Here is a 12,606-nt window from a genome sequence, read left to right as displayed (position 1 = left end):
GTAATGGCCCTTGATAGAGCAAAATGGCGGACTAAGATTCATGTAGCCGACCCTGGCGGACTAGGATTCATGGGCTCGAATGATAATGATGATGATGTGTGAGTTAGAGAGAGAAACCTTGCTTTAGATTAGCCATTTTATCTCACGGCTCACATGATGTAGGACTAAGGGGCTTGATTCCTAACATATACAATCCCTCACTTCTAAGTTCCCTCTTTCTCTCTCTAAATATCTTCTTTGTCTATTTGAAACCTTGAAACCCCTAACCAGTTGAAATTCTCTTTATCCCTTCTTGCACAAACCCTAGAATTCTTGTCATCTTTCTGTTATCCATCATGGTATCATCAAATGTGACTGCCCTCCTATCCAATTGAACAACTCAAACTATTTTCTATGACAAAACCAGTTTTTCCGAGTTACGCATAGCCAAAATATTGTTGGATTTCTTGATGGGTCTGGGGCCTCATCATCCATCGTATCTCTTAGAAAAATCAATGACTGACCAAACCTAAGAAGCACGATAACTTAATCTAGAATATGAAACATGTATAAGGCAAGATCAGCTTGTGGTTAGTTTGCTATTTGCTTCCACATCCTCAGACGTACTGATGGATGTCGCTGATCACTCAACTGCTCAAGACATTTGGGTTGCTTTAGGAAACTATTTGCTGAAAATCAAAGGCCAGAGAAGCGCAACCCCATATGGACCTACAAAACTGTAAGTATGGGTCTTCATCTATTTCTTAAGGCCATTTGTGATGATCTAGCAATCACATAGAAGGTTGTACCTAATAGAGACAAAATGATTGTTAGTTCTCTTACCTAACAACATCCTTATCCTTTCTTTGAATATTTGAGACCTATCTTTCATAATTACGAGAGGTAAAATTAGAAAACGATATATTTGCTCTTGCATCTGCCTTCAAAGTAAGAGCTTCAAGATCAACTTCTTAAATATGGAATGTGCTTGCAAATACGGAATGTTCTTGCAATTCCCAAAATTAAAAGGAATTTAATATTTGTATGTGAACTTACATCTGACCTTAAATGCAAATCTGAATTCTTTCCAAATCTTTCTGTTGTTAAGGATCACGATATGGGAAGCTGATTGCTCAATGGGTGTAGAAAAAAGGGCTTTAAGTTTGGGAGAATTAACATGTTTTTACTCTTACAATGGCCACCCAATGTGATCTCTCAACTAAGTCTTCCATGGAATTTTGGCATCGATAACTTGGAATCCTAGCTTGAAGGTACAAGAACTTGGAAAATGAGGGCCCAATTTCATTTAGTACCATTTGGTTTAGTTCATCATGTATTAGTTGTCAATTGGGCAAGCCTGCACAACTGAGCTTCTTTTGTGATGGCCATGATGAAAATATTACACATGAAGCTTTTGACTTAATACATTCTCATGTTTTGGGACCTTACACTGTGATTCTATGTATGGTTATTGTTATTATGCCTCTTTTACTGATGACTGCAGTAGATATACTTGGACCTTCTTTATTAGGCAAAAGTTTTGGATTGTTTTAAAATATTTCAGCCCACGGTTGGAGATTACTTTAGGAAACACATTAAAGTTTCCAGATCTGACCATAGGGAAGAATATAGGTCACATGACGTTTTTTCAACAGTTTCTGAATTATAATAGAATTCAGCATCAATTTTCATGTACATATACTTATTGAACAAAAAAATCGATACATTGTGGAGACTGCATTATCTATGATGCTTGATGCTCATATCTCTTCTTTCTTGCTGGGAGAGCCTTTCCTAACAGCAGACGACGTTATTACTCACCATCCTTCACCAATACTTTCAAAAGCCACTCCCTTATTATAACCTTTATGGAATCATTGTTGACTACTCTCGATTTCTGTATGTGGTTGCACACGTTTTGTACATATCAATTCTTGCAATAAATTTCTATCCAAAGCATAGCAAGGAGTACTCATTTGTTACAGTCCTGACATGAGGCTAATAGATGTTATATTCCCGCAACAAAGTTGAGTGATTACTTCTCGCTATGTTACCTTTGGTGAGGCTAACCCATACTACTCTTGTTATAATATTAACATGATCGATTTCAAAGTATAGATGTGTCTGTGCAAGGGGGAGAACATGTAAAGACAAGTGCTTCACCGCCTCTTCAACTTCTTCTGATTACAAGGACTGCAACCATTGCGTAATGAGGCAAGTGCATCTCCAATTGAGAGGTTTGATTTGGATGCCTTAACAGTTTCTTCCAATGCAAGCCATGCACGACGAAAGTGATCTCCTCGTCCTACTCCTATTTGATTTAAATATCAAAACAGACACATAGGGAGTCAAGATCTTCGACAAGTTCCTATCTCAGATAACATTGTATGATCTCCTCACAACTCCCCATCTCAGGAGATCAGACTATACTTGAAATCCAAGCTAACGTTATTCAATGGATTAATATGCCTCCTTTACTAATTTCTTGAATAAGCATGGAATTTTAAGGGAAAAGTAAAAGAAATAACATCATACAAAGAAGCAATTAAAGATCAGCAATGGAAAAAAGTTATGGAGGAAGGAATTGGTGCTTTTCATCGAAGTCAAACATGGTAGGTCGTTCACTACCTCAAAATAAAAACCTGGTGACTTAAACAAGATGGAAGGGTAGAGAGATTGAAAATACACATAGTGGCCAAATGATACAATCAAGAGTATGGATTAGACTATGAAGAAATTTTGTTCCCTGTCAAAGCTACAACCATAACAGCTATTCTTGCTCTCGGGATCATGAATGGATGAGAGCTCAATCAAATGGATGTCAAAAATACATTTCTCCATGGAACATTATAGAAAGAAGTTAGTATTGCACAACATTCAAGTTTTGTTGACAACAAACTCCCTCGAAATATATGTCAACCTAGGAAAGCATTATATGGACTGAAACAAGCTCCAAGAGTATGGTTTGACAGATTCTTACGAGTCATCAAAATGGAGGGGTTCATTTAAAATTATGCAAATATCTCTCTTTCATCAACAAAGGGAGCTTAGGTATAACCCTCACACTCTTGTACGTAGATGACAAGATCAATACTGGAAGCAACAAGTTGGATATTGAGTCACTGATTTACCCAAAAAAAAATTGGATATTGAGAATCTAAAAGCAAAATTGCAAACATCCTTTGGACTAAAGGACCGTGGAAGGTTAAACATTTCCTTGGCAAAGTACATAGATTCTAAATAGGTTTGATTCTAGCTCAACAAAATATGCAATGGAGTTACTTGAGAAATTCAGCATGTTGGACTGACAACCAATAGGAACCCCAGCCCAAGTGAATCTAAAATTACTAGTCAATGAAGGGGAGTTGCTTCCAAACACTACTCAATAGAGAAATCTAGTTAGAGGGCTTCGAAAACTTGCCCTTCATAATACCATACATTGCTCATGAAGTCAATACAATGTGTCAACATATGCAAAATCCAAAAAACGCACCTTGAGGCTGAAAAGAGAATATTGAGGTACATTACTGGAACACTTAACTCTGATCTTCTGTATGTCCCACAAGGTGGCCTAGAACTAACACATTTCTCTGATGCTGACTAGCATGTTGTCCTAATGATAGAAGATCTGATGCCACCTTTGGAGATTCTTACAAAGAATCTTGTATCATGGAGTAGCAAAAAGTTGAGAACTGTAGACAAATCAAGCACCGGAACATGGTATAGATATGCCCCTTGCAGCTTCTTGAAGTTACATCCTTATCCAATCTATTATAAAAAATGTGAATTCACCTGGAGATGCCAACAAAGATGGTGCACTGCTGGCATAACCAAAGTGCTATCAAGATCTCAAATAATCTCTTAGAGCATGGGAAGACCAAACATCTGGGTGTGGATCACCACTATAAAAAAGATATGATTCATGATGATGAAATCCTTGTAAAATATATATACATTTCTAACGAAGTGGCAGATTATGACCAAGGCTAAATCACATGGAAGAAATTCTCTCATAACAAAGACAAGATTCCCATGTTACCATGTCACTATGTCAGCTTGAGGGGGAGGCTTAGGATTACTTAACATGCCTTTGATGTAAGTAGATAAATTATTATTTTTGGCATTGATGATTTGTTCAAGGGTATCCTCATACATTCCAAAAATGGGCTCCTTTACGTATCCAAAAAGTGGGAAATGAAAGAGACAAGAGTTTACCATTCTTCCTCAAAACCTTATGAGGGTGGGTCCTAATAATGTTTCCTGCGTGTTCACTAATCTTATCATGAGTGTTGGAAAGATATGGATGTTCCATTCATTTATTAAATCATGCATAAACAGGATCAGCACACTTACCTCTTCTGATTCTATAGAAGATTATAAAGAAGGCACATGACATATGATGTCCTAATCCCATTAAGAAACAACAGGAAAAATACCTGTAAGTTTCTAATTTTAAGTACTGGGATTCAGAAAAGAATTGAGCAGAAAAGAGACTAGTCTAACAACTTTTATGGCAAAAAACCAAGTCTTGTATGAGTAATTGAAAAACAGTAATCAAACAATGTTGATTTGATTAACTTGTTCAGAATTGAATATAAGAAGAGGATTTTAACGATTAACCTTTAATTGATCCTTTGCCTTCTGAAGTAGTTTAGCTGCCCCAAGAACCATAGTTACATGAGCATCATGACCACATGCATGCATTTTGCCATCCAATCTGCTCTTATACTCCCAGTCCACCAGCTCCTGACCAAAACAATCAAAACCTAATCAGAAATCACAGCAGAAAATGATCAAAACCTAAATATAAGGGGAAAAAAGAAAAAAGGCTTTTAAATATTAAGTAGGTTATAAAAGATAACTATTCAAAAGGGTGCAACTACATTAGTTTGTTGAGAAACAGTATATGCTGCTAAATCACAAAGGAAACTAACAGTGAAATTATAGGAACATGGTAAACTGAAAGAAAAGAAGCCCAAACCTTGAAAAGTCAAAAAAATCCACTTCTTTGATCATAAACTATGTAAAGCGGATAAAAAATACCATGGATTTTATTTTTTCATCTATTTATTTAAATAATTTGGAGGTAAGCTGGGTTAGGCAGGAAACTTACCATTTCATCAATGGATATGAATCTGATTCTCTTTTATCTTCTGATAATTATAAACCTAGGAATTCTAAAGGATACTACACTCAAGTTCTCTCTAGAGTGGGGGAAAACCCACTAAAGCCCAAAGCCTTCATGTTTGTCACAAAGCATTGGACACAAACACTTTTCAAGAATAGTCAGCACTAATGATTACCCTTCATTTTGGAGAATAGTAAGCACTAATGATTACCCTTTATTTTGTAAAAAGAAGGTTAAAAAGGCCAAAACCAATAGTTTTGCAACATAAATCGATCAAAAAGTCAGTTTATTATTCATATAAATTATTTCTTGTCCAGAAAGTGATGGAGAGACCTTCGCTCAGAGGATTGCTCTCTCTCTCTCTGTTATTATTTCATTCATACACAAGAGTCTCTCTCTCTCTCTCTCTCTCTCTCTCTCTCTCTCTCTCTCTCTCTCTCTCTCTCTCTCTCTGTTATTATTTCATTCATACACAAGAGTGTGTTATGATGTGTACGAGAGGAGAGTACCTGGATAGGAAGAGCATCCATGTCAGCTCTAAGCGCTAAAATGGGGCGCCCCCCTGACCCAATAGTTGCAACTATCCCTGTCTTAGCATAAGGCCATGAATATTCGATTCCCATTTCATCAAGCTCTTCTCTGATAAATTTACTGGTTTTGTACTCATTGAAAGCAAGCTCAGGGTTCATATGTATATGTCTCCTAACCCTCTTAATCCATTCAAACAACTCGTCTTCTCTAGCCCAATTCAGGAATCCCTGGTAATCAATGGCTGCTTCATTAGAAACTGAAAGGTGGGGAGTTGCAGAGCATAATGGGTAGGAAGAAGAGAGAAGGAAACAGAGAAACAAGAACAGGGGTGGGTTTAGGAACTCCATTGACCAATTGAACACTCTCTCTCTCTGTTGTGTTCAGTCTCTCTCAGACATCACGCATCAACCATGTATGTTTCTCTCCATTAATTTTCTCAGAATTGTTTTTTTTTTTTTTAAAGATTTCAGCTCCATCTCCTTTTCCCTATCCTTTTTAGTTTGTCCTTTTGAACATGACACATTTCATTTATTTTTAAATCGTGTACAATTACGCCTGCAAATTGATGGAGCACCCCAGTGTTTTGCAAACTCAGGCCGGTCAAACTCGAATCAGGCACTCGCTGAATCGGTTTTTGGCCGGATTTGGTGGTTCGGCAAGATACTTTCAAAAAGAAAATTAAAAATATATATATAAAAATGTCAAAAAATATGAAAATGGTTCGTAAGGTGTTTTTTAATATATTTTTTATCATTTTGGCAAAGAGTGGAATGGGTTTTGTATGTGTTTTGTTTAATCATGTTTTAAATATGTTTTTTATATTTTTGTATTTTTTTATTTTTAAATAATTTTTGGACCGACCTGGACATGTCCAATTATGCCGGTTGAACTTACCGGTTTAGTGGTTACCGGCCTTGGCTAGTTTCTAAGATAGGTTTAATTTTTTAACAATGGCACCTCTTTTTTTTTTTTTTCCTAAGGAGAGGTTTTTAGGAGTTGGCCAACTCATCTAATCCATTTTAATGCCGGCTTGATAATGGGAAGGTACACTTGAAAATTGAAAGTTCTTCTTCGTCGGGAAGAAAGAGGATCTCATAAAGAAGTTCTAAGTCTATGTGTTTGATAACTTGCTCAAATGTTAAAGAAGTTCTAGGTACTTGTGTCGACAACCTATTCGAATATATAGTTATATTTAATTAAAAGAAAAAGTTTATATAAGGTTGCAACCTTATAATGTAGAACTACGGATGCACCTCAAAAATCCATCAGAAAAAGTAGTTTTAATGTTGAAAAACCCTTTGATTGATCATCTCAACATCAAGATGTATGACCATGACATTTAAAAAGATTTTAAGTCTCAGAAATAGTGCATTTTACAACATATTATCTACACCGTCCATTTTCAAGATTTTCATATGTTTATAGATCTACTTGATTTTAACCATTTTTTAAATTTAAAATTTTATAATTACATAGAAAAATAGATTTTGAGATAATCCTAATAACATTTTACATCAAAATTATATACCATGATAAAATTTGAAGGCGCACCTTACCTCTACAGTTACGGATGCATCCGTATGCCAAGTGCACCCTTAAGTAAATACTATTTAAATGTAATTAAAATATTATTATTATATGCTAAAATGTATTAATGTAATACAAATATATATTAATAATTTAAATATAAATATATAAGGGGAAAAGCTTATATAGAGCCTAGGCTCTAAAAAATCAAATTAGAGCCCACATAAAAATTTTCACTAGAAGAGGTTGTTTTGATACCCAAATATCATCAAATTGATCATCTCGACATCAAGATACATGGACATGGACATGAGAAAAAAATGGATTTCAAGTTTTGGAATAGTGCATCATGTAATGCATTGTTGGACTGTCATTTTTCAAGATTTTCATGTTTTCATAGACCTACTTGATCTACACTATTTTTGAAGATTTAAATTTTATAACTAAAGATGAAAATATAATTTGAGGCTATCACAAAACTTTCCAGGATTAAAATCATATTTCTGGACACTATTTGAAGGTGGGCTCTAATTTGAGTGTTTAGAGCCTCGGCTCTATACAAACCGCACCCACATTTAATATATATAAAACATAATATTATATATGGGATGTGGTTTCCATAAGGTTGCAACCTTAAACAATCTAATTAAGGTGCACCTCCAAATTTTATCATAACATGTAATTTTTGTATAAAACACGTCTTTGGATTATCTGAAAATCTATTTTCATATCTAATTATAGAATTTTAAACCCTACAAATGGTTAAAATCGAGTAAATCTATAAACATATGTAAATCATGAAAATGGACGGTCTAGATAATGTGTTGCAAGATGCACTATTTTTGAGACTTAAAAACTTTTTCTGTTTTTTCATAGATAGACATCTCGGTGTCGAGACGATCAATTAGAGGGTTTTCAATATTAAAAGTGTAAGGACCACGATTTCCTGGCCACAGAAGCACATACGACGGTAGGAGTTTGATAGGAACGAAGCGCGCGCGGCAGTAAAAGGGGAAGCTTACCGCTGTGCGTGTCAAGGGAGTATCGATGTCCACGAAAGGTATCGCTGCGTGTGAAGAGAGAGAATACCAGCGTTGCTCGTGAAGAGGTGAATGGTCAGCACCGTTTGGGGCATTTCGTCTGTGAAGAGAGGGGCATCACCGTGTGTGAAGAGAGAAAAGAAGCAACGCGCGAGCGTAACGCTGCACGTGAAAGGGGGAGAAAGAGGCAGCTCCGTGAGTGTATAAGAAGAAGAAGAAGAAGAAGAATTTTCACAAGCGACAGTAAGATGGAGCAAAATGGACTAGCGTCGTGCGTGTCACTACCACTTGCCAGATGCATGTTGCCACATACGCCACTTATCCTTGTGCATGTGTGGTGCTTGCCACTTATCCAGCCTTGGACTGCCACCCAGCCAACAAGGTATTAAGCTCTCTTCTCCCTCACACCATTTATTTTCACTCTCTCTCTCTCTTTAAGAGCCAACAGTTAGAGCCATTAGAAGCTCACTGCTATCTCACTGTTTGAGCCTTGTAAGAAGCTTGAGGAGGATTGTAACAGAGAAATTGAACGCATCATTGTTGATTGACTAAGTGGATCTACCACTCCTTCATCAAGTTTATGGAAGCATGAAATTAAATCCCTACAAGCATGAAATATGTGATAAAGAATAAATGTGTATAACGATTTTATGTACATGTCTACTTAACTAATGCCTCTGTTGTATGGTTAGTTTTGATGTTAAGAATGCGTTATTGCTCACAAAAATCTATAAAAACATGCATATGTATGTCTAAATCAAATAGAGTATGTTTTCTCCTAAACTACTACTATTTGAAAGATCTCTGAGTATGCTTGAAATCACATGTTGAATACATTTCAAAACTCCTCCTAGATTGAAAGATATGTCATTCGTTGTGAAGGTATGTCACTGTGAATAGATTTTACTAAAGCTCAAAGCCATCACTTTGGTTGTCAAGAACTTTTGAGTAACTAAATGAAATCCAAATGATTTCAAACTGCCCTTGTTGGAAAGATATGCATTTATACTCGAATTTTGGTTTTGGAACCACTTTGAAATGCCTTATGATTTGAAAGTTACAACTGCGTTAAGTGAGACATGTCACTATCTCAGGTGCATAGCAGGAAAAGGATGGTGAACCCATATTGCAGTACACTTTTGAAGGGCCAAACGGGTCCAATTGCTTTCAAACCACCCCCATTTGAAAGATGTGTGTGTCTAGTGTAAAACTAGTTTGAGAACCATCTCCGAATTCTAAACAAATTGAAAGTTATGACTCTATTTATGATCGGACGTCACTGTTTGAAATTGCAGGAAATGTGTGTTGTGATACTGATACTGTCATTCTGTGATACTGATACTGTCATTTTGTGATACTGATAAACCAACTTGCATACTGACCACTATGCAATGGGTCACCCATTGGTAGTGGATACTGTTATACTGGACTATGAAACTGATACTGACTCTGACCACTATGTAATGGGTCACCTATTGGTAGTGGGTAATGTGTTACTGTTTTATACTGTGCGATACTGTGCCACTAACCACCACGCAATGGGACACCCATTGGTGGTTGGATACTACTTTGCCAGCAACTTATTAACTGTATCTCGACCCCAATGATAAGAATGGGGTCGGGAAGTGAAACTAGATAATAGGATGCGTTGCTCCCCTCTCCCCCCCTTAAAATGTTATCGGCACTACGCATTGGGACACCCAATGGTAGTGTAACGCATTGGGACACATCGAATATCCCCAAAGCGCGCTGGGGACGTGTGTGGGTGTAAGGACATTACGATGTGGGACACCCACTTGTCGTTGTCCTCCCTCCTTAACAAGGGTAGAGGTTCCATGCTACAAGATTGGCCTGACCTGATCGATGTAACTTCTATTTCAGAAGTGGCCTTCTCTAGTTCTCACTACGTGAAACTGTGAACTGTTAATCTTATTGTCTGCTTAAAATGAAATGATTTATGATTTAAGCATTGCATGTTCTTGATTATTGAACTGTGTTTATCTTTATACAGTGAGAGTATTAAAGAGCATAATAAGAGGAACTTTCTTGATATCTCAATAAATTAGTGAGCATTGTTAACTGCTATCACCTTTTATAGAGTTGAAATACAAGGGTGTAGATCTGCTTACTGGGCTGTTAGCTCATTCCATTTTTATTCCCATGATTGTAGAGTGATAGTCTTAATCTGAAGGACGGACAGCGGGCTTGCGTGCTAAACGTGTGAAGCTTGGAGTCTTGGAGAAAGGATCCTACAAAAGTTTTTCATAGTAGGTGTTTAGTGGCTATGCCGCTGAGATGTTTTTGTAGCTCTGTTTTGTGGGCCAGTAGTGCCTTAAACTGATTGTAAAGAATTTTGATGAATGAATGTATAAATAGATATGGCTTTGCTTTAGGTTAATTTTTGTCCAATGAAATGAATTTTAGTTTTATTTTCGTGGTTTGTTTTGAGTCCACACTTCTAACACGCGTTGAGTCACTCCCATCTGAGTGACGTTCGCAACCTCTGGTCGCGATCTCATACTTTGTCGCCCTCCGATAGGGTACGGTAGGGGCCATGGGAGGGGTCGTGATAGTTATGGTATCAAAGCAGACAGGATAGGATTCTTGGCTTAGAAAGTTTTAAAAGTGTCTTTTTAGGATAGTTCTTAAATACGCTTGTGACTAGGTGCTTGTGTTTTAGGTTGAAGATGCGGAGGACTCGTGCCAACAATGCGAGTTCAAGCAACGAGAACACCGAGGCCTTCGGTGAATTCTTTAGAACTCTAGGGGCATGACACAAATGAAATGGGAATCGATGCCTACCCCATCTACCCCTACCACTAACCAGAGTGATAGTGGCTTGATAGAGAGGTTTAGGAGACTGGCACCTCCGACCTTTGTGGGACAAGGGGGAGTAGAAAAAGTAGAGAGATGGAGAAGACATGTGGAGAAGATCTTTGAAGTCTTAAATTGTAAAGATGAACAGAAAGTGAGACTGGACACTTTCATGCTTGAAGGAGAAGCTGAGCACTGGTGGAGCTCAGTAAAGCAGTCTTGGGAGAGATCAGGAACTGTAGATTTTCTGGAGGCTTTTTACGAAAAGTATTTTTCTCACTCTGTAAGGGAAAGAAAAGAAGTGGAATTCATAGAGCTGCAACAGGGAAAGATGTCTGTGGACCAATACGCAGCAAAATTTGTTGAACTCTCAAGATATGCGCCGCATATTATTGATACTGAGGTGTGAAAAGCAAGTAAATTTGAGAGGGGTCTAAGACCCGATATACGAGGAAGGATCATTTCAGCAAATCTCAAGACTTTCTCTCCACTGAAGATCTTGCCCTAAAAATAGAAAGGGATTGCGAAGATTTTTGCTTGAGGAAAGAAGGGAGATTGGGTGTCACGCAGTTTAGAAATTTAAGAGGAAAACCTGACCACCTCCAAGAAGAGAATTGAAGGGTAGGAATGACTAGGGCAGTATCAAGATTCAGAGGACTTTTTCAAGTGATGTACGGGGCAATCGGTTCCCAGTTTGCCCTCACTGTGGTCTAAGTAATCATACGGCAACGGAGTGCTTCAAGAAGACCAGGGTCTATTTTCGGTGTGGCAAGCCATGCCATCTTGTTAAAGACTGCCCAGTCAAAGGACCTGAGGACCGACCAAGGACACAAGGTCGGGTCTTCGCCCTGACAGAGCAAGAAGCTAAAGCGTCGACCTCTGTGATTCGAGGTACACTTTATGTGTGTGGTATTGAAGCAAGAATTTTAATTGATCCAGGATCTTCGCGTTCTTTTCTTGCACCACACGTTGCATGCCACCTGAATGCTAAACCTGCATTACTTGATTGAACTTTGGTAGTATGCACACACATGGGAGAATCTATAGAAACTGACAATGTAAAAACATTGTGGGGTTATACTTGAGGGGCATATGTTACCTACAAACCTGATACTCCTAGATATCCAAGACTTTGACATTATCTTATGTATGGATTGGTTGTCCACCCACTATGCCACCGTAAGCTGCTATGACAAGACTATAACTTTTAGATGGCCGAATCAACTAGAGTTGAGTTTTATGGGTATCAAATATGCTTCCCCTCACATCATCTCAGCCGTTCGGGCTTCCCATCTGTTGGCTAAAAGATGTGTGGGATACTTGGTATATATAGTAGAAAATCGGGATGTCCAGTCCAAGTTAGAAGAAATACCGGTGGTAAGAGAATATCCAATGGTCTTTCCAGAAAAATTAACTTCTCTGCCACGGGTGAGAAAGATCAAGTTTGAAATAGAAGTAACCCCTGGTACTGCTCTCTTTTCTAAAGCCCCTTATAGGATGACCCAAGCTAAGTTAAAAGAATTAAAAGAGCAATTGCAGAAATTATTAAATAAAGGGTTCATCCGGCCTAGTGTATCACCATGGGGT

At 37.6% G+C, this 12,606-nt stretch overlaps 1 protein-coding gene and 1 long non-coding RNA gene across 4 annotated transcripts in view; one reads left to right on the top strand and one right to left on the bottom strand.

Moving 5' to 3' along the window:
* LOC18444512 (IAA-amino acid hydrolase ILR1-like 7) overlaps positions 1–5,659 on the bottom strand; it is a 29,180-nt gene extending 23,521 nt beyond the window's left edge. Inside the window, exons 1-2 of one of the 2 annotated variants that reach the window (XM_006854679.4) lie at positions 5,617–5,659; positions 4,600–4,725 (exon numbers count right to left, since the gene is read on the bottom strand). In XM_006854679.4, coding sequence (XP_006854741.2) covers positions 4,600–4,725; positions 5,617–5,637 — 147 coding nt within the window. In that variant the 5' untranslated portion in view covers positions 5,638–5,659. Of the gene's footprint in view, positions 1–4,599; positions 4,726–5,092; positions 5,264–5,616 lie in introns of those variants that run through there. The other variant, XM_088852524.1, reaches the window with a different exon arrangement.
* Positions 5,433–10,603, top strand: LOC148779746 (uncharacterized). 2 transcript variants are annotated; one of them, XR_016045005.1, is made up of 3 exons: positions 5,628–6,050; positions 8,042–8,587; positions 10,376–10,603. It is a non-coding gene; the product is annotated as an uncharacterized LOC148779746 (long non-coding RNA). The 2 variants fall into 2 exon arrangements; XR_016045004.1 differs by lacking the exon at positions 10,376–10,603 and having other exon boundaries at positions 5,433–6,050; positions 8,042–8,808.
* Positions 10,604–12,606: the final 2,003 nt, after the last annotated feature.

The sequence above is a fragment of the Amborella trichopoda genome, chromosome 11 (genome assembly GCF_054954075.1).
Source record: "Amborella trichopoda isolate Santa Cruz 75 chromosome 11, AtrichopodaSantaCruz75HAP2 v2.0, whole genome shotgun sequence".
In the NCBI taxonomy this organism is placed as follows: domain Eukaryota; kingdom Viridiplantae; phylum Streptophyta; class Magnoliopsida; order Amborellales; family Amborellaceae; genus Amborella; species Amborella trichopoda.
Note: the sequence above shows the minus strand (reverse complement) of the source record. Positions and strands in the feature narration are given on the sequence as shown.